A 23800-nucleotide genomic window follows, 5' to 3' on the forward strand; every position below is an offset into this window, starting at 1 on the left:
TTGTATGCACAAAATAATATATTTGTGTTATAAGTTAATGATTGATAATGTTTGAAATATAGTTATTATTTTGAATCAATACAATAGAATATATATATAAAAAATTATCTTTTGATTTATTACAAAACAAAACATTATTTAATTTAGTAATAAAATAATATCAACAAAAGTATATGAATTGTTTAAAACAACAACAACTATAAGACAGAAAATTTTGTGTAAAATATTGTTACGGATTAAGTAAACAATATTATCGTTTTGAGACACAAAGAAAAAGACACTTTTGCTATATAGAGTGCAAATAAAAAGAGATAAATATATTTATATATAGTATATATAGAAAGAGAGAAAAAGAGAGATAAATATAAAAATTTAATTATCGAAAAAGCTTTTGAAAATAGTAGACAAAGAGGTCGAAGTCATTGAATACAACAACAACAACAACAACAACATTGACAACAACAACAACAACGAGTGAAATAGTGTTTAATAAATAGAGAGTTAAAAGAGTGAACAGTTGTGTGTTTCGGTAGTGAAGGATATGTCCGACGAATTGGTGGCAATTGGTTTGCCTATTGATTTGGCCCATCATTATGAACAATATAAGGATGACTCGTCGGGCATCGACACCGGACTCTTTGATTTGGACTTTGATATCGATTTGGACGACGCGGCCGAAGATTTTCTCGACTATTCAATGTATGAGAACCGGACGGGACTGGCGGAGGACATGAAATTTTTGGCCTCAATGCCTGAACTCTGCGATATAACGTTTCTCGTCGGTCAGTGATTTGTATTTTATGTCTTATTTTATTTTATTTTATTATACTTTTAAATCAAGTATCGGTATTAACAGCACATGTAGTACACAAAAGCACCGGAATTACACATATAAACCATATTAGAGTTTTTCTTTTCATATTATTTTTCTTGCATATCGTATAAATGCAATTATTCTCTCTCTCTCTCTCTCTCTCTCTCTCTCTTTCTTTCTCTCTCTCTTTCTCTCTCTCTCTCTCTCTTTCTCACTCACTCACTCATTCACTCACTCACTCACTCACTCACTCACTCACTCACTCACTCACTCACTCACTCACTCACTCTTTGCTATTTCTTTACTATAAAAGTAAATAGTTTTTTCAATTCATAGTCTCAAAACTACTGTATAGCTTTGCTATTATTCATTGAGTCAGTAATTTAATATAATGTGTATACGAAATACTGTATAAATTTCTTATATTTTGATACTATAAGTATATTTTTATTAAAATATTTTTTTCTTTCAAACTATTCACTAAACTTCAGTTTTCTTACATAATCTGTATATTAATTTAATCACAGAGAGCTGTTTTTGAGATAAAAATTGATTTTAATTACTAAAATAATATGTAAATATAAATGCCTATATATACTCTATTGTAGTATATATATATATATATATGTATGTATGTAATATAATATAAATGAAAACAATATTTTATTTTTTATATACTATTTTTTCTATTTTTAGCAAAACATAGTATTCATACAATTGTGTAAATGTTTTATGAAATAAAAAACAACTCACATTTTAACGGATATATTTCTAGAATAAAAATAAGTTATATATTCATTTTAAGTGAAAATATATTGCTTGAAAAGAGATAAATATATAGATAGACAGATAGATATAAGAGAGATATAGATATAGTGAAAGAGAGAGATTTATAGCATAAAATAGTGATTTACTTAAAGGTTTATAGAATATTCAATAAAATATTATATATATATATATATAATACTTAACATTATATAAAATCTACAGAAAAAGCATTGTTTAAAGTAGAAATATAGAAAAAATTAATTGAATTTAATGTAAATGTATTTGAATTTGTTAAAAGTATTGATTTTTTTATAAAAACCACATTTTTATAAAATAAAAAATATTGAATTTAGTACAAAAATTACAGTCAATTAAGTGCAATTTTAATGCTTTTACATTAAACACACACACACTTAGGTTTTAACGTATATTTTTAATTACATCCAACACACAAATTTTGTGTTAATTTTTTATATGTTTTCACACAAATATAGTTAACACTCAAACCAAACACATCACTGTTTTTCACAATTATTTTTCCCAGAAAAAAACATTTTAAATAACTGTATTTTTTGTTCAATTCAATAGGTGAGACCCGGGAGCCGGTATGTGCTGTTAAAGCAGTTTTGGCCGCCAGAAGCAGGTAATTAACATCAAAATATGTGTTTTAAAAAAATAAAATTAATGTAAAGAATATATATATAACAGTATAGTTTAGATATTGTTTTTTCATTGCAATTATAATACATTAATTTTTACTCGAGTTTTAAGACTATAAAAATACGTGAATAGTTGCGGAAAAATCTGTGAGAGCTTTCAAATTGATTTTGTGTTTAGAGATTTGAGACCTATTATATAGATAGCCATAAAATGTTATTACAGAATAAAAAAATGTAGAATAAATTATATAAGCAAATACATCCAATAATAGCTATTATATTACAAATAAAACTTATTATAATTACTTTTTCATGTTTGTAATATAAGATTTAATGAAATATTATTTATTTGTATTTTAGTATATATTTATGATATTTGTTTAAAAATATTTTTGAAAAATTAAATATTTTGATTAAATATACTGTATAATTTTTTAATATTAATTATTTAATTTATTTAATGATTGAAATTCTTATTATTTACTTAAATTATAATAAAATGTTATTAATTATAATTATAGTTAAAATTATAAATAATCTTTAAAAATCTATCATTTGATAATTAATAATTGCATTTATTCATTAAATAACATTATAAATAGATTAATATAAACTAAAATATTTTTTTTATATTTTACGTAAAAGCTTTTTTAAAACATTAAATAACAATAAATAATTTTTTGCAAATACAATCATTTATTTTGATTTGCATATAAAAACAATTAGTAATTTACTGATAATGAATGTAAATAACAGCACAACATATTTAGATAAAAAATACAACTAAGTTATAGTCTATATACAGAATGTTTGTTTATATATACATTTAATATAATTTATTCATTGATAACATTCACTTAATCTTATTTATCAAAAATAGTAAAAGTTTTATCATATATTTTCATTTGAATGTAAAACATGTATACATGAAATACATACACATATACAGTATATATATACAAAGTACAGTAAAATGATATATACTAAACGTTAGACTACAAAAAAATTGATTAATATATGTATGTGAAACTGATATATTTATTTTGTTGTTGTTATTATAGAGTATTTCATAAACTACTATACGGCCAAAAGCAGCATCAGATCCCGGGCTCAGGTAACACGGCTAGCGGTGGCAACGCCAAGGAGACCATTGCCAAGAAAAAGGAGTCACCAAAAGATACAAAATTAAAGCTATTTCTTAAGAGATCGTCTGAACCCATACTCAATGGACTGCCTTTTAATCAACAACAGGTTGGCTCACATATTATCAATATTAATGATATACACAAACATTTTTTTATGCAGTATATTATTTTTTGACAGTATATTATTTAATTTATATTTTGTGAGTCATATTATTTATATATATATATATATATATATATATATATATATATATATATATATATATATATAGAATAAACTGTATATATATAATTTTAAATAAAATGTCAAATAACATATTTTAAAAAAAAGTTTAATTAATGTTTCAAACTTTTTAATAAATATTCACAAAAATATTAAGTATATTTTTACAAATTTGTAAAATTATTAATTTAATTTCCGGTAAAGTATTACTAAATTTATAGAAAAAATTATTTAAATTAAATTAAATTAAATTATATATATATATATATTCAATAGAATTATTAATATATTTCAATACAATATATATACATTATATATATATACGTTATATGACTTTTAAATAAACTAATTAAGCTATTCAATTGATGTTGGATTTCAATAATGATGTAATACATTATCATAAAATGTAACTTTTATTTTTAGTTTGATTTAAAACTTATCTAAATATAGACATTTTATTTTACGACATTTAATTCAATTCAATTAAAGTCAAAACTCTTATCTTTCGATAAATCCTATACAAAAATTTTCATTTGATATTACATCCCATAGTCTCTATCAAACGTAATAGCAAATGATGTTTTGTATGTATTAAACATTACTCTGTTTGTATGCCTTTCCCTTTGATGAGCCATTGAGTGACGTAAAACATCAGTGCCTGACGTTTGCATATACGGCATGATATTGTTTACCGTTTCATAAATATAAAGCAATACACATAAAGCTTATGATTAAATTTAATATTACATAAGACATCAAAATATCCAGATAAATTTAATTGTTAAATATACTCAATATATATAAAGTTATATATTTATTGTTGTATTGGAGGCATTCAATTACTCTTTGGCATTCAAGTGGTATTACACACCATATACCGTATATATATATATAAAGTTATACATCCAGGTCTCATACAAACAATTAATTATAGTTATTGCAAGAAAGTGTCATTTAATTAAAAGCCCGGATAGGGGTCTAATGCACTGTACATATAAACATAACACATACTGCATATACAATACTGTATATAAATTTATAAGGTATATACTGAATATAATAGTTAGTTTACTTAGAAAATTTATACACAGAATATTCTATACAATATATGCACTAAAATTTTAGTGACTAAACTATAGTAAACTAGAAAATTGTGTTTCACTCATAAGGCATAGTATTTATCGCAAATAAATTTATCATTTTTGTTGACATTTACTGAACTATTTGTTGATATCCCCAAGCATTTGGAAATTAATGAGTTGTTTAGTGCACTATATTTTATGATTGCAAACTCTTGATTATTATTATTATTTATTATTATTATTACTTTTAGTGTATTTCGATTATATTCAAAGTCCAATCATTAGTTTGTCGTAAAGTTAAAAGATTTTGAAACTCAAAATTGTATCTAATTATGAGCCAAATGTTGTGTTACTGTTTAATTATAGCTGCTGTTGAAGCATTACCTTAGATGACTATGACTGTGATTGATTTACTCCCTGTCCTTTATGTGTACTAACACATCATTACGCTTTCAGATTAACCATTACATCAAAATATGCCTTTTGTCTTATCATTTATCAAACACTAGGATTTCTGTTATGTCATATAAATGATTTTATGTTTATATATATATATTATACATAAAAATATACAGTTTATACTGGGTTTTAATATGTTTTTTTTAAATATAATATAACATTTATGATATTTCAATGCAAATAAAAAACCATAGCAAATAATGTCTATTCATAAAAAACTAAATATACATATACAACATAATGAATTTATTGTAACAAAATAAACAAAATAAATAATATACAGTATACACACAYATATATATATATATATATATATATAATAGAAGTTTGTATTCGACAAATTTAATATAATTTATAAATATAACATCTATTATTTGATATATATTTTTTGCAAACTTATTATTTATAACGTTAATATTTTTTTTATTGTAGCTATTTTTTTGTAAATATATTATATATCTGTAATTTATATTATATCAACTTAAATATGTTATTTTCTATGTTGTGGTAAATGTATGATAACAGCCCTCAGTGCCAACCCATCAGACAATGATAATCGAGGAGTTTGAACCCGACGTCTTTCGGCAACTCATTGAATACATACACACCGGTTGTGTTACACTTCAGGCCAGGACTCTGTTGGGTAAGTCATATATATATATGTTTTTTAGATATATTATGACAGTTATTGTCTGAGTTTTGCGCAAATAATGCAAAATATAAAATATTGAATGCAAATCATGTTTATTGCAAAGTACAGTACCTGTTGTTGACTCAACAAATTTTATGTGTTTGACTTATAAATGACAGCAATAAAATAATAATAAGTTTATAACTTATTAGCAATACGTTTAGACTATTTGCTAAATTTTTTATATTGATAACTAATATTATATATACTGTATATCTTTAATTAATTAATTAGATTTATAATTTGGTTGATAAAAATTTGATAAAAATTTGTACCTCTAAATTATATACAATACTGTATATCAGGGTTAATCAAGGTTTTGGATTTATGAAAAAAAATCGTTTAAAAATGTAATAAAAGTCTACACCTACCATATGCCTTCCTCTCAAGATTTTTGTCCCCCTATACCTCCCTAAAATCCAAAAACCTTGATTAACCCTGATATACATATACAGTATTGTATATATACATGTAAAAAAATTATTACTATATAACTATAAATATTGTTGTAAAAGCAAAAATTTAATTAAATTTTTTATATCTAAAATCAGATCTATGTGATTATGATAAGTATATATATATATATATATATAAACAGTATATATATTACTAAACTTGGTGTTCATTCAAATAATAAAAAATGTTTTGCTTAAAACAATATTATTATAAATAGTTATTTTTGCTTAAGATTTCTAAGAATTTTTTAGATTATTTTTTACAAAACATATTTTTGCCAATTATTTTTGTCCTTTGCTTTTTTACTACATATACATTATAAAGTATAAACTTTATATTTATACTTATATACATTGTATAAATTCTGTATTTATATATACAGTATTATTATTATTATTATATATTGTATGTAATACTAGCAGAATATTCTTGACAAAAATGTTTTAACAACTTTGTATATTTACACAAGAATTTTATTCCCCTCGTATTAAAGCAAAAATATTTTTTTAACAAACTATAATTTTTATCGTTAAAACATTTTTTTTATCAAAATACAAATACTTACTATGTTTATATAAATTTAAAATAATGTACAGTACGGTATTATCAAAATACAGTTTATTATAACATACATTTAAATTAGTACAACTTATCTATATACTGTATATATATATATATGATATAATATACAGTATAATAATATCATAATAATATATTTTGTTTGCATTTTTAAAGTAAATCTTACTGTTTTTGTTTGCCTTTAAATTAAATAAGAGTTTTTTTTATTAATACTTTAAGCTAAAAATACACAAAAATGAGTTATTTGTTTATCGATAAATCTACACAAAAAATATAATGAAAGAAACCCGAAATATATTAGAGAAAAGCATTAAATTATAATAAATGGCGTTTTTATAAAACATATTTTTATGACTTTTAACAATATTATTGTTAATGTTGTTATAAATATAAAAATTATATTATGACAAAATTCAATTATTTTATTTAAAATTTCAATAGATAATAATAATAAACTTTGTTTTTTCAGTTATTTAACTGATTTTTATCTCAAAGTAAATGATATGATATTTTTATGGTAGACAAAGATATTTAACTATAGATATATAATTATATTATATAATAAAATAGTTTAAAAAAAATTATTTATAAAATTTTTGTAAAGAATAATTCCTGAATAAAAATGAATATAATTTAATATAACATTAATGATCTCATAAATCATTTTGTGTTGAAAACTATTTTTCAAAAGCTATAAAATTATTTTCATACAATAAAACAACTTAAAACTTTATAAATATAATAAATATAAAAGTGAAAAGCATTTGTCGTAAAATTATTTTTTAGATATGATTGTTGGCTATTATTTATTTGATATTATTTTATTTGGTCAGAACTGTCACATTATAAGACCTTATATTAAGGTTTTTATGATAAATTAATCAATAAAATAATATACAATTAATAATTAAAAACATTGTCTTTTGCAATTATTTTCAAATTATTCGACATATTTTTAATATATCATATATTTAATTATTTGTTTTAATATTGATTAATGTTTATATAAACTAATATTATTAAATAACAATTTATTTATTAGTTATTTTAATTATAAATGCAAATATAAAGTTATTTTGTACTATTGAAATGTTCATTAAATTAAACTAATAATGAATATCTTTAAAATTTCAAATTATTTACAATAAATGCTTTTTATAACGTATCGCTATTTAAATATATAAAACATTTATGAAAAGATATTTTCACAAAATTTATAAATTTTAATACTTTTACAGATTAAGTGTTACTTATTATTTGAAATATATCTTAATTTTATGTGTTTTTATGTCTTTAGCATTATTTTGTGTAAATTTATAGAAATATTTACAATTTATTTTTAAGATTAAATATAATATTACAAGTTTAATATTATAAGATAGAAACACTGAAAAATAAAATATATATTATAATAAAATAGGGATTATAGTTATTTACATATAATAGGATTGTCAAAAATATATTTTTGAAAATAGTTGCTATTTTTAATTATAAAATTATGATAATTTAGTAACTATTTAGTCATAAAACTTAATTTAAATACATTTCACAAATAATATATATTTTTCATATTATTTTTGTCATTAATTCATAATATATTTAATATTTTTATTTTTAATATCGATGGCATTTAATGCTTTATATAATCTCTTATTCCGAATAAACAATTTGTTATTTATAGTATAAATTTTATACTATTATTAATACCTTTACTGTATATTTATATTATTAGTAATAATGCATTAATAACTAAAAAAATGGAATTATCACATTTAATTTAAATTGTGAAATATTTGTTAATATATTGATTTAGGGGTGATTCACATATTAYGTTCGCACGTAACCGCCCACCCTAAAAATAAAATAAGATACCACTATATTTATTAATAATTTAATTAAAATTAAATCTTTAAATCACATATCCTTAATGTAGACCTCTTATCATGGCTTTGAGTTTGACATCAATTAATTTAAACTATAAATAATATTTAATGAATCTTTTATAAAATATTTAAAATACTGTAATTAAAACTATTTCTATTAAAAATTTATATATTTATTGAAAACATGTTATTAAACCTTTATTATCAAAAGATTAACTTTGATAAAAATTAACCATTTAAATTATTTAAATGAGAACGTTTTTAAGGTCTCTACCTCTCCTTCACCCAAGTGCAAACGTAATATGTGAATCACCCCTTATGCATTTATGAGTTATACTAAATTTTATCATTACTTATTTCTATTTTTCGTTATGATTGCAATATTATTTGTTATATATATCATTATTACTTAATTTTTTTAAATTAGTAGAATTAATTATATGTGAAATTTTTGTAATTTTAGTTAAATTAGTATTAATAATAGTTGACTTAATATAATAATATTTTTTTAAACACAAAATAAAATAATGTGTGATGTAATGATTGATAACAAACAATTGCATATATTTTATGGTTATTCTATACAGAATATGCACTTATTTTATATATAAAATATATTATATAAATAATATACTGTATTTACTTAATTTTTTATTATAAAAATAATGATATTTAAAAAATAAGCTTATTWAAAAAAGACTACAAAAAAATTTTTAAGAATATAATTTATTTTTAACGATATAATACTTTTTTGTTAAAGAATATTCTGTGTATTTTGTTGGTCTCATTATAAAAATGAAAGTTATAGTAGAGTACTTACAATTAGCTCTCTCTCTCTCTCTCTCTCTCTCTCTCTCTCTCTCTATCTATCTATCTATCTATCTATCTCTCATTCTCTCTCTTCTTACATGTCTATGATTTAGTCTAATTTTAAATAAAAAATCAATAATATATATATAAATTTTATGTGATATAATCATTATCAAAATAGTCAAAACTAGTTTTAACAATAAAAAAAATATTAAAAAGTGACACAAAATTTTCTAAAAAATAACAATTTTAATATAATGACTATGTTTTTTATGTAATTCATTTATGGTAATATACAATTTAAATTAAATTATTTTCAAATAAACGTATTATTATATATCAGGGTTTATTAGTATTACATACACTACTAGGGTTTGAGTTATGCTTAGAGTCATAGTATTAAAACTATTATTGTGTTATGACACGGTCAGGGATCTATTGATGAATCCTACCGACTGCGCCAATTGTTATGACATTTGATAATCCTTATGAAACCGTTAATTTTTCAATAATAATGACAAGTATATTATGAGACCAATTAGACTGTTAATCAGGTCTTTAAAGGACTTCTCAGATGATAAGTGTGATCACTGTGCAGTTGTGGTAACCAAGTGGTGGCCAATTATGATCCAAATCCTTGCACACGATGGTAGTGATTGACAATGAGTTGAACACAAGTTTAAGTTAAAGACTTTTATTATAAATCGGTATCAATTAAACAATGGTTTAAGATATGTATATAAATCTGTATATGAATTGGTAAAATAGGTTATAATGGATAACACGTGGAGTAGAGTACAGTAGTAGTGACTGTGAGACTGGGCTCAGGTAAGAGATATACAGTGGCAGTGACTGTGTATGAGATGTGATGTGTACTGACTGACTGACTGGTGTACTGACTAATGAATACAGTAGTTGTACTGTATTTATAGTGAGTTGATATACAGGTAATGAATTGGAGGGAAAGGTAGTCATTGGACTATTTGAATATAAAACGGTTGAATAGTTGATGTGTTGGACATTGAGGTGCCAGTGATTGGTGTCACTGACCAGGATATACAGGTAAATGGTTAACAAACGGTAAAAGTAATACATAGTGTAAATATAAGGATTAGTGAATTACAGTGAAATAGGTATTACAATAGGAATTAAATAAAAAATATAAATCTAAAATTATCGGTAATTGGAGACTACATGGATGTCTTCAACAATTGTATTTATTTGTCTTATTTTAATAAACTGTTTTCATATAATAACTATTTGTTTTCATTGATTCACACACTCATCGGTCTGGCGATTCTGTCGTTASAATATTAATATAATAATATATTTWAAAAAAATATTATCCCATAAATAATAATATTATTTTGATGAACATAATAAATATATTAATTTAATCATTTTAAACTCGTTTGTAGTTTTTTCTATTTATTAATAAATTTATTTTGAGTTGATTTACATAAATACTGTAATAAAATTTWAACCGAAAATCTTTGAGAGAGAAAGAGTACTATGAATTGAACAAAAAAATAGACTTTACTATGAATCCAAAAAATAATAAACTACCTGTACTTAAATAATATACTGTATATCTTAATAAAAGTATTTTATGTATTTCAAWTTTTTTTGTATAATTTTAAATACATTTTCTACAGTAAAAAACGAGTGTCAAGTATTTTGACGACAATTTCATGTTGTGCTCAGTTTTCAATATATTTTTAAACAAATAAAAAAATCTTGTTTTTCAATAGTACTCGAAATTAATTTTATAAAAAATGCATGCATTCAGATATATTGTATATCGTATAATATTTATGTAATATATAATCCTATTAAACGTAACTCAAAATTTATTGAACGATGTATTAAATTTATAATATTACAAAATATATTTTATAAATTTTGATAATATAAATAAAACATTTGCTGTTATATATTGTTTAGTCGATTCACTTAACAAACGGTATTTTTGTTTTATTTAATGTATATATACTGTATATACAGTAACTTATATATTGCAGAGATATTGTATATTTGATTTAAAACAATAAAATATTCATGTTTTGGTATTTTAATAAATGCAATAAACTTTGAGAATATATATTTATATTTAGCTTTAATCTTTGTGTTCATGATGTTATAAATTTTAGTTTTTAAAACTGACAATAGTGTTAGCAGCTTAATTTTTWTAAAAATAGGGTATATAAAATATTTGGTCCATAATTTATTTGTTTAATGTCATATTTATTATAATTTATGAATTTTATAATTTTTTTTATTCTCACATATTATATTTGTGATATAATAATTTTTTAAAGTTATTTATGTATTTCTATATATAAGATTAAGCGCACATAAAGTTATATAAAATGTTTATTAAATCTAAACATAATATATTTTATGTGTTATATTAGATTTTAATATCCTGTATAATAYTATGTATGATATTCTAGTTTGATATTAAATATAACAACAAAAATATATGTACTAATGTTAGAAATCCTAATTCTGATAAAAAAAATAAAATTTTTATTATAATTTAAAGTATTATAAAGATTTACTTATTTTCTTGTTATAGATACTGTATTATTTCTATGAATGATTTAAAATTTTGTTTATTAGATAATGTATTTACTAAAACTTAGTATATATTTTATAATAATATTTTATCGATCTATGATATATTGTAGTTAATTTATAAATAAATAAAATATGATAAATGACATAATTTTATAAATATTTTTATATCTTATTTTATTATAACATAAAATTGAAATTTATGATCAAAATATTTAATATACTTTTTATTTAGATTTCAATGTCATTTAATGTATTTTCAGCAAAAATCACTACTTTAATATTTATCTAAAATTATTATTGTTTACAATATATTGTAAAATATTTATATTTAAGTTATAAATTAATAGTATTATATTTGTTTTATTTGTTAATAAAATGCAAAATTTACATATTAAATATCTTATACATTAAATCAATATTTTTAGTTTACAGGAAAAAAATCTATATATTAAATATTAATAATTGAGTGGTGAAACTCATTGCTAACATATAGAAAATAGATGTCAAAACATTTTTGATTATATACTATAAATAGATTTTCATAAAATTAATGACAAGTTTATGGAAGAATATATCATATAATATCAAATAAATGTAAATGAAATAGTGATGTTTAGTTTAGTTTTAATTTAATTACCAAATATTTTATTTAATGTAACAAAAGTATGCACGATATGTCATGTGATTAGTGTGTGTGTGTGTGTGTGTGTGTGTGTGTGTGTGTGTGTGTGTGTGTGTGTGTGTGTGTGTGTGTGTGTGTGTGTGTGTGTGTGTTAACAACTGTGTACGCTTTCAAAACTCAAATTTAATCCCTGTCATCAATATTTTGATGCATAATGTGTGTGTGTGTTATTGTAATTGAAAAATGTGTGATAATATATGTTTAGTGTTTATTAAGCACACGTATGGTTGGACATCAAATTGAATTAATATCCGCTAAATATTTTATGCCATTAAAGTTGTGGTTGACATGAAATATACAGTTTAATGAATGTATTTCGTAAATCTAATGCTTATATTATGTTTTTGTTATATTTTWATACTCAGCTGTACTTTACTAATCRTATTTAGTTTATTAACATATGCATTAACACTGTGTAGCTAATGAAATATCTTTTTAAATACATGTAGAGAGAGAGAGAGAGAGAGARAGAGAGAGAGAGAGAGAGTATTTAAATTATGACTGAATATATAGATTTGGAAATAAGTATTTTTAAAAGTTTTATCTCATTTAAAGTATAAACCCATACTCTGCTTCAATATACAGTTTACTATAATACWGTACAGTATTCATATACTGTAGTTAATAATATTTAGTTGATTTTGATGCATAAAAACGTGCAAATATATAATATATGTTTTTATTCAATATATTTAAAAATATATGTATAGTTGTCTAAATGAACTTCAATATTGCTTTTATAAAAGAAATATTTGCTTTAATTTATATAACTTGTTGATTATAATCTATTWTAATATATGATATACAGTATAATAAACAATATAAAGTATATACTATTATACTATTTAATATACATATATATATATATATGTTTAAAATATATTATAAATAATGTTTAATTAAATCARATAACATAAATTTATATTTTATTTAAAATTTATTAACATGTGAACAGATAAAGCTTTTTGCATTATTGATAATATTATAATAATATATAATCAAATAAAATATTATTTTAGTATATTTTGTAGAAAAAAAACTAATAAATTTTTGTATTACTTATAAACTTTTTTTTATCATAAAACTAAACATAATGAATACATTGCTGACAAATTATTTCTCAATATATTCCTTAATATAAATTTGTTTTATCCCTTAAATTTAATATAACTTACATTATATATAATAAAAGTAGACCTTTAAGTAAAAATGAAACAAAACTGCTTTCAGATATCCATTTACAGTGTTGTTAACAACGAAAGCCATTTACGCAACATTAAGTGTTTGTCTGTTATTTAATATAAAGTAACTTAACATCAAAAATATATAAAGAAAAGTAAAAGTAAAACATATAAAAAAATAAAGTAAAATAAGTAAACTAAAGTTAAGTGATAATTGTTGGTTAAAGTCAAGAGACGTTATGCACTGAATGTTTGAAGTGATACCCAATAGTCCAGTATTTTGTGTACTATACTGGTTATGATCCCCGAGTCAGCAGTAATTGTATGACTGCATGACATTAATACATACCTATACTGTATATATAAAATACATACATATAGAGTGAGAGAGACAAACATAGCAAACAATGTGTTATCGATGGCTATTAAAATAATCTCATTTGTTTTATTGTACATGTATTGACCAACAATGTCAATGACAATAATAGACAAAAGCAAAACAAAAATCAGGTTATATTAGAGTCAAATAAAGTCAAACCTAACCAAACATAACATTAAATCTATTTTGCCATACGGTATGATACAGTATAAACCAATATAGTGTATGTCGTGGCAAATAAAGCTAATAGCAGTCGAAACCTGTAATAAGACATAAATTACTAATTAATTTATTTGATCACTACTAACATTGCTTTTWTGTTTTGTTTTGTATCCCCTCAACTATTTGGCTGTTTTATCAATCGTTGGTACAATTTTTAATGGACAGGTCTAATGAATGCGGCCGACTATTATGGTTTAGACGAATTACGGCGCGCCTGTATGGGGTTTGTCACGTGTTGTATAACAGTCGATACCGTCAACTCTATACTGGCCTCAGCCGAGCGATACATACAATACAAGTGCACCAAATCTCTTGTACAACGAGTAAGTACTGAATATATTTATTTTTAGTAAAACAGTATTCATTTTTTAAAAAAATATACTAATGTGTACTAAAATTTCTACTACTGATAGCACATTGAAAAATAGGTTAAAGAATATTATTGTTAACATATAATAGAGAGAGAGAGAGAGAGTTATATACTTTGAGAATATTCTTTAATCCATTTTCCAGTTTGTTATCAGTAGTAATGGTAGTATACATTAGTTGTTTGTTGTAACAGTTAATAGTATATGTATTTAAAAGAGAAAGACACAAAGCAAATAAAAATTTATTACTTGTTTTCTCAGTATAAAAATAAATGTCTCTCAAAATAAAAGCAAAATAATAGTCCAGAAGTTTTGCTTTTATGTCTTTATATTTAGGGATTTTGTTTTGTGAATTGTATTTAACAATACTTTATGTGTACACAAACTATATTTTCTAATAGAGTTTTGAGTTATATTGTATTTCCGATAAATAATAATAATAAGAATAATAATAGTGTAATAAATAGAGTAATATAGTAATAGTTATTATTTTATTGTTTTATATTTAACCAAACTTTTTTATTTTAAAATTTTTTTCGATTTATGTGTTTTAAGTTAGCTTTGAAAAAACAACAACAAAGAGATAAATAAAGATAATGTAATAAATTTTTTATATGACTACTGGCGTGAAGTGACTGTAATTCAATTTATTAGTTTTTGATAAACATTATTATATATAAAAAATGTTTTATATTTAGTGACATTTTCTAATATCATTTATATAGTATTTAATCTAAAAATATATCAATAAAAAATAAATCGATACATACAAAAAACACATTATTAAACAGATAATATTATATAACATATACAATAAATTTAACTTAATTTATGAAAAAATAGTCTAAAATATGATAAAAACAATGATTAGGTACTCGAATATGTGGATAATCACGGAAATGAAGTGCTTAGTCTCGGGTCGTTTGCATTATTACCCGAACATGTGGTACGCCTTATACTGGCCCGGGAGGAGCTAAAGGCCGACGAATTGCACAAATTTCAAGCGGCCCTACACTGGAGTCAACGTTACTGCGATGGATCGCCCGGTGCCGCCGATCTCAGGGACGTTATGTCCAATTTTTTGGAGTGTATCGAGTTTTATAAGATACCCGCTTCGGTATTGATGCGTGAGGTCCACCCATTAGGTGTTGTGCCCGACCACGTCATCATGAATGCACTGGCATTTCAGGTATTTACCAAATTTATTGTTGATTATATAATCGTTAATAATAATACTACAATTTACAAAGATGTTTGAAATACATTAATTATATAATATTTATGTAATAATATATCTATAATAATAATTAAATGACTTAATATTTTTAAAATATAGTATTATTATTATTATATAAAATGTCTTCTCAATAGTTATTTTTTTASTATTTTATTAGATTTTATTTTATACGACTTACTATGTTTAAACTATTTTTATATAAATATTTAATTATAGTATTTACCAAACATTTGAATAATATAAAAATTTCTTTTACAACAATAMTATTTTTTTAGTATTTGAGTGTAAATAAAATGAATTTACGTCAATACATAAAATCAAATAATGTATAGAATTTTATATATTATTGAATATTATAGAGATTACGAATAAAAATTTTGTGACACAATCAACTAATTTGTATAATAATTGAATAGAAAATAATTAGTTTTTCAAACAATAGAGAAAATAACACATTATATATATATGACTATTATTTTATTGACAAAAATAAATTAATTCATTTTTCTTCCGGTAGACATATATATATATATATATATATATATATATATACGGTATATACTACTATTGAATAGGMAAACAAACAAAATATTTGATAGTATACTAAAGTAGATATATGTTGCAAAAAATACTTTAATTTTTTTGTATTATATTGTTTAGTGAATAAATATGATAACATATAGAGCAAATATTTAATTAATTCAGTAGACTTTTGATAGATTTTATCATAGCTTGAAATAAAAATGTTTGCTAAATTTTAATAATAATATTGTTGTTCAATAGCAAAAAAAATACAGTATCTTATCTCTAGTAAATAATTTTTTGTTGTCGTTGCAAAACTTAATTAAAAAAATAAAAATTTCCCATATATTCAGTAAATAATGCCATAGATACTAAAAACTATGTCTCAATAAATTATATTAATTTGAAAACTAGTATTTTACAATTGGTATGTTATTTCAATGTATATGAATTTATATATAGTATTTATACAGTTAATACTCTATAAATACATTACAAACGGATAAAAATATAATTTGATAGCTCTTTAGCTTATTTAACTAATAGTCAGAAAAAACATTGAAGTCGAGTAATGTAATCATTAATCAAAAAACAAAAATTCATAGAATAAAAGCATTAATCAAATTATTTATTAATTGAAGGATAAAAATAGTAGAAAAATAACAAGTGATTAGTTTGTGTTTTTTGATTATATAATATACATAAAGTATATATTGTAATCTATTTTAATTTATTTTTGCCTATAATTCCTGTATATATTTAAAAACCCAAATATTTTTGAGTTAATCCTATTGTAGAGCAATTACTGTATATTATGTTGTTTTTGTTATGGGCTTATAATTAGATAAAAAATATAATTGTTATTTTACTGTATGTATATTATTTATTCATACTTTTTTAATGTATTATTAATTTATTCAATTTAATATACAGTATTAGTAAAACATAACATTATACCAATATTTTACTGTATTTATTTTTATATCATCACAAATATCTAATATCGTTTAGTCTAATAATTATTGTGTACTTTTTAGCATTTAATGCCATCTATTAATGATTATCTATTTATAAGTCATGCATCACATAGTAATAAATTTATTTATGTATAATATTATACCGCATTATTAATATTACAGTAATATATGATAAAATAAAATTATACAAATTTTGATACTTGAGATCTAAGTTATAATTTAACATAACATTAACTATTAAAAAGTTTTAATTTATTTAAATCATAGATATAGCTTATGATATGAATGTTATTATTTCTAATAAATATACTGTATTTTTGTTAATTTCAGTTACTGTATATATATATATACAGAATTTATCTAAATTTATTTTTAATATATTATTGACAATATAGAGTATTAGTCACTTGAGACACAAAAATGATTTTAAATTATATTTTTATGTAAATGATTGCATATAATTTKTAKTTATTTAGTTTTGAAGCAATGAATAATTTGAAACGAATTTAATTTATTTTAATGAAGTTTACATTAAATAATTTTATATAAAATGTATTAAATAAATAAAATATTTAAAAATAAAAATAATCTATAATATTGTGTATTAATTTTAAACTTTTAAGTAATGAATATTTCTTAAATAATAATTAATATAAATATGCAAATAATTAAATTTTTAGAAAAAAAACTAAAACWAAAATAATATTTTATTAATTAAAATCTTTAATTTTACATTTATTATAATATATAGTGTATATACATTACAGTATAACTGATGATATCATCTGAAAAGTTACATTATTAGACAAATTCATTAATAATTAAATTATAATATTTTGAAATTTTTTTAATTAAAATTAAAAATTAAAATTACTTTAAAAGTAACATAAAATAATTCTTAATTAGAAACTTATACAAAATTAATATTTCTGATTTTACTATATATTAGATATTCAACTCAATAGGTTTTAATGTTTTATTTGTTATAGAGTTCCCACTGTATGAGACATTATCAAAATTTTAAAATTAATTTATTATTTAATAATTGAATACTCATTATATATATCATTAACTATATATTTATATTATATTTTCAGAAAACTGGTTTTTAGTTAACTCACTAAATATAATATATTTATTATAATGGTTTTCTGGGACGGATATTATAAAATCTTAATATTCGATGTAGCGCAGCTCAGGAATGTAGGGACAGGGAGGTACTGTATCTCAAAAACTATAATAGATATCAAAATATAGTAAAAATTATTATATACAGGGTAAAAATTCATTTCATACGTGTTTTAGGATTTTTAAAAATATTGAGTTATTTTCGAACAAAAAATATAAAATTGTCAAAAATGCAAAAGTTTGATATAGGTTAAATTAAAAGTGTCAAGGTGTTTTAAAATTTAATTAATTGATCTAGAATCTAAATTATATGCTTAATAATTTGTCTATACATGAATTTTAATTATATAAACTAGTTACTTAGTTATTTAATAAAAACTATTTTTCCATTATATAACAAAATTAATATTAAGTAATATTGCACTTATGTATTATTTAAATTACATAATGAGAGAATAGTTTTTATTAAATAACTAAGTAACTAGTTTATATAATTAAAATTCATGTATAGACAAATTATTAAGCATATAATTTAGATTCTAGATCAATTAATTAAATTTTTTGACACTTTTAATTTAACCTATATACTTTTGCATTTTTGACAATTTTATATTTTTTGTTCGAAAATAACTCAATATTTTTAAAAATCCTAAAACACGTATGAAATGAATTTTTACCCTGTATATAATAATTTTTACTATATTTTGATATCTATTATAGTTTTTATATATATACATGAGCTGCGCTACATCGAATATTAAGATTTTATAATATCCGTCCCAGAAAACCATAGTACCAAAAATAATAGTTTTATTCTATCTATTATATTTAGTGAGTTATTCACTAAAAACCAGTTACCACCCTTCTGAATGCGACTGTATATTTAATAAGCTATCTTTCATTTTGTGTTAACTCAATTTTTATCTAAAAAAATGTATTATAAAGTATCTCTTCAGCATTTCTATCTAATTATAAATAAATCACTAACAAGTGTTACAATCATTTTTTGTAACTTTAAAAAATATAAAGTAAGAACATTTGAAATTTTTTTAGTATAATAATAATAATAATCAATATATATATATATATATTTTTGTATAAATTTTTAATATCTGAATTGTTTTATATTTAACTTATAATTTTTATAAAATATTGATTTTATATAATTTTTTTAAATATGATAATTAAAAACATATTAATATTATTTAGTATAATAGTTATAATAACAAAGCATTTTTTATAGACAAACAATAAATGCAATCAATCATTATATATAATTATAGTCCTGTATATAGATATCATGCTTCGTATTTAAAGTCTCATAAATAATGGCAAAATATTTTCATGTTTTTATCACTGAATAATATACAACAACAATGAGATCTCATATATACACACATAAGTGATGCCAACCATTAACTTATATATCTATTCATTGGAGAGATGTCTTAATGTCTCCTAAAGTGTCATTGAGTTTGCTTTGCTATTGAAAAAAATTGAGAGAAAAAAGTAGTCTATTGTTCAGTCATTAATCAATAAATCATTGGTTGCTCTATATTTCAATTGGAGAGATAGATAGACAAATAAAGAGCCAATTTATAAATAAATGATAAGTTAGACAAATGAAAGTAAATGAGAGAGAGAGAGAAATATTTAAAATTAAAAATATAAATTGAAATAAATATTTAAAAAATCAATAATTAAAAATAATATTTTTTAAAAATTAATTTATAAATATTTAAAAAATAATAATTGTATTATTATTTTATGTATATTTATAGGCCGATCCCAGTAGTGTCGACATCCATAAGATTGAGTCACCCAACCGTTTTCGCCGTATGACACTTCCGCACGCCTTCAACATAGCCGGCAGTGATCTCTTAAAGTTGCGACAATCGGCTAACTTTTGGGCCGAACGGGCGGCCAATAGTACAATACAAGAGTCGTCATCGACGGCCACAACAACTAATCACAGCTCTGCCAACGCTAACGAAGAAAAGAAAGAGAAGGAAAAAGAGTCAAAACCGTCGAGAATTGGAAAACGACGGCTCAGTAAACCATTTAAACGGTCGAAGACTTTAATGGAGAGCAGCTAATAGTTGTCATATAGTTATCATATAATATCTAATTGTTTGCCAATTAATTATTTGGCTCTAAATTATTATAATATATTTATAGATTATTATTATTATTATATTACTACTAATAAACAAAAATGTGCGACAAATTTTATGATAGAAAACAAAAATTCATCGACTTATTGCTTATTTGTCGTTAAATACAGCAATCAGTTTATTGTTGTTCACAATTTAATTAATTGATACCACAATCTAATGTGAAATTAAATAAAAACTAACTTTATTTTTCTATTTTGTGTGCCATATATATTGTATATTCATATATCATAAAATTGATTAAAAAAATATATGTTAAACGCAAAAAACATATTTAAACTATAAGTCCATAGACCTGATTGCACAACAAAATAATGACAAAAAAATCGTAACATCAAGAAATGTGTAAACAATTAATAATAAAATTTATTGAAAATTGTTTTTTTTAAAGCGCTATAATTATACTGTAATTATGATTATTATTTATATATTAATATTATCAACCACTATACCGATATATAGCCTTTTGTAATTAAAATTGTTATTAAAAATATTTATAAACTAACAATTTTATAAAACAAAAACTTATGTGTCTAATTGTGATCTCTCACTCATTTCATCGCTGAAAAGCCAAATAAATACAAAAAACTCATCACAAAAGTCCTTAAAAACACAAAATATAATTATATATAATATACAGATATATACATTACAAATGCATCAAAAATTGTATTTAAATAGAATATTTGTTTTTAATTAGATTAATATAAATATAAAATAAATATATATTTATAATTACTTATATTAATAATTAATATAAAAAAATATTTGTTAACAAATTATAAGCCGTCTATAGCCAATCACACAAACAATTGTATGTACATTTGTATAAATATAACATATATATATATATTATTTATATAATATATAAAATAATTGTATATGTATTTAAAAAACATATAGATTTCTACAGAAAACAAATATTAATTATTAGAAAACAAAGATAAATTATTTACATTTATTTATTATTTATTATTATTATTATATTATTACTTTATATTTAGAAACATTGTTCAATTTTTATGTTTTTTTTTCATTGTATATATAAAATTTATTTTGTAAAAAATATCATACATTATGTTTACACGCAATTTATTTTCACTAAATATTGATCTCATAAATATTATTTATATTATATAATATATATATATATTTAAATATTATTTGATAAATTGTATATTTACAGAACAACAACAACAAATATATGTGCCATAACTATGTGCTGTACTTATTAACATATTATTGAATATATGAATTGTGGTGAGTATTTGCACATAAAAATAAATCCATTAATTAGAAAAAAACACAACAATTCCTATTATAATGCCATTTGTTTGTATAATAGTTATTTTAGCACAAAACAGTTTTTTTCTGGGTATTAACTTAATTTATAAATATATTTTTAATTAATAACTTTAATTAAATAACCATTATATTAATTACTGTTGTCTTAATACGATTTTACCGCTGTTCTAGCAATTATTTGTTGCTATTTTTAATATGTTTTAAAAGCTTAATTTAATATCAAATAAATAAACGTAAATATATTAAAATCTTGTCTTTAAATTTTCTGATAACATTAATAATAATAATAATAGTTTATAGAATTATTTATTTTTAAATTAATTTAATTTTATATTTAATTTATTATAATTGTATGTAGCATTAATTAAATATTTAAAAAAATAAGCTTAAAATAAAAATTAATAAAATATATTCAATGTTTTATAATTTATAAATWTAGTATTATTAGAGTACTATTATTTTAATAAATATTATTATTCATTTTAAAAATATAGCAAATTATTAAAATGAAAGTTCACATTTTCAAATACTTAATGATTTATAAAAATTATTTTTTAACATTTATTTATTCTATTAATATTAAATGTATTTAAACTAAAAATAAATTATTACTAATTTTTTAAAAGTAGATAAAATGTCATTAAAATTATTTTTTTTATTATAAAATAGTTATTTTTAGTTAATAAAAATTTATTTAACAAATTTTATTCTAATAAATACTGACATTAACATTATGTACGTAGAAGTTATATATACAATATTAAGTTATTGATTTTTCCATTCATATTAACCAATATTTTATTATAAGATATATTTATATATAATAAGTTTCAAAATTAAACATTACAACAGTAACATTAAAACCCTGGCTAATTAAAAATAAATTGCTAACATTAGCAAACAATTAAATTATTACACAACATTAGTATATTATTTATTAGTAATCTATTATTTAATACATTTTAGTTTATATTATTTGATTATTACTTTATTTATTTTTAGAATATAAATTATAAAAATATAAAATATTATTATTATTAGATTTCTTTTTATTTTATAAAATACAAAAATACAATAAATTATATATTAATACATTATATACCGGTATATTAACAATTTGTTATATTAATAAACCACTTAACAATTATATAATAGAATTGCTAAAAATATAAAATATAAATATTTATTTTTATATTATATAATTTGATAAAATTGTCATATTTGTATAGAAATATTGAAACTCTATTAAAAATATTTAAATTTTATTAAAATAACATTTTATTGCTATTTTTATCAATTATCTATTGTATATTTAGAAGAATAACTATTTATATAAAATTAACTATATATTTACACAAATTCATATTTTTGTAAGTAATAATATAAAAAATGATCTAAAATATTAATAAAATTTATAAATTTTTATAAAATTTTACATATAAATAATTAATAAGAAACAAAAGTTAAAAAGACATT

The 23800-nt window shown here is 20.8% G+C and overlaps 2 protein-coding genes across 2 annotated transcripts in view; one reads left to right on the plus strand and one right to left on the minus strand.

Annotated features, from left to right (window-relative positions):
* Nucleotides 1–23800, minus strand: part of LOC128965269 (integrin alpha-PS2-like) — a 150565-nt gene that overhangs the window by 46495 nt on the left and 80270 nt on the right. The window lies entirely within an intron of this gene.
* Nucleotides 414–20941, plus strand: LOC128957598 (serine-enriched protein-like). Its single transcript, XM_054303428.1, has 7 exons — nucleotides 414–782; nucleotides 2171–2225; nucleotides 3303–3492; nucleotides 5676–5793; nucleotides 14779–14936; nucleotides 15853–16170; nucleotides 20627–20941. Exons 1-7 carry the CDS (start codon nucleotides 542–544, stop codon nucleotides 20939–20941), a joined length of 1395 nt encoding a protein of 464 aa, XP_054159403.1. The 5' UTR covers nucleotides 414–541.

Source organism: Oppia nitens, unplaced genomic scaffold (genome assembly GCF_028296485.1).
Source record: "Oppia nitens isolate AA-2021 unplaced genomic scaffold, nextdenovo-longstitch-racon4-pilon3 scaffold10_pilon_pilon_pilon, whole genome shotgun sequence".
Lineage (NCBI taxonomy): Eukaryota > Metazoa > Arthropoda > Arachnida > Sarcoptiformes > Oppiidae > Oppia > Oppia nitens.

Excerpts from the sequence above, each read along its gene's own strand:
- LOC128957598 (XM_054303428.1), top strand. The coding sequence starts at position 542 with ATGTCCGACGAATTGGTGGCAATTGGTTTGCCTATTGATTTGGCCCAT. Across the intron at positions 3,493-5,675 it reads TGCCTTTTAATCAACAACAG|CCCTCAGTGCCAACCCATCA; the intron begins GTTGGCTCACAT and ends GTATGATAACAG. Across the intron at positions 16,171-20,626 it reads TGAATGCACTGGCATTTCAG|GCCGATCCCAGTAGTGTCGA; the intron begins GTATTTACCAAA and ends GTATATTTATAG.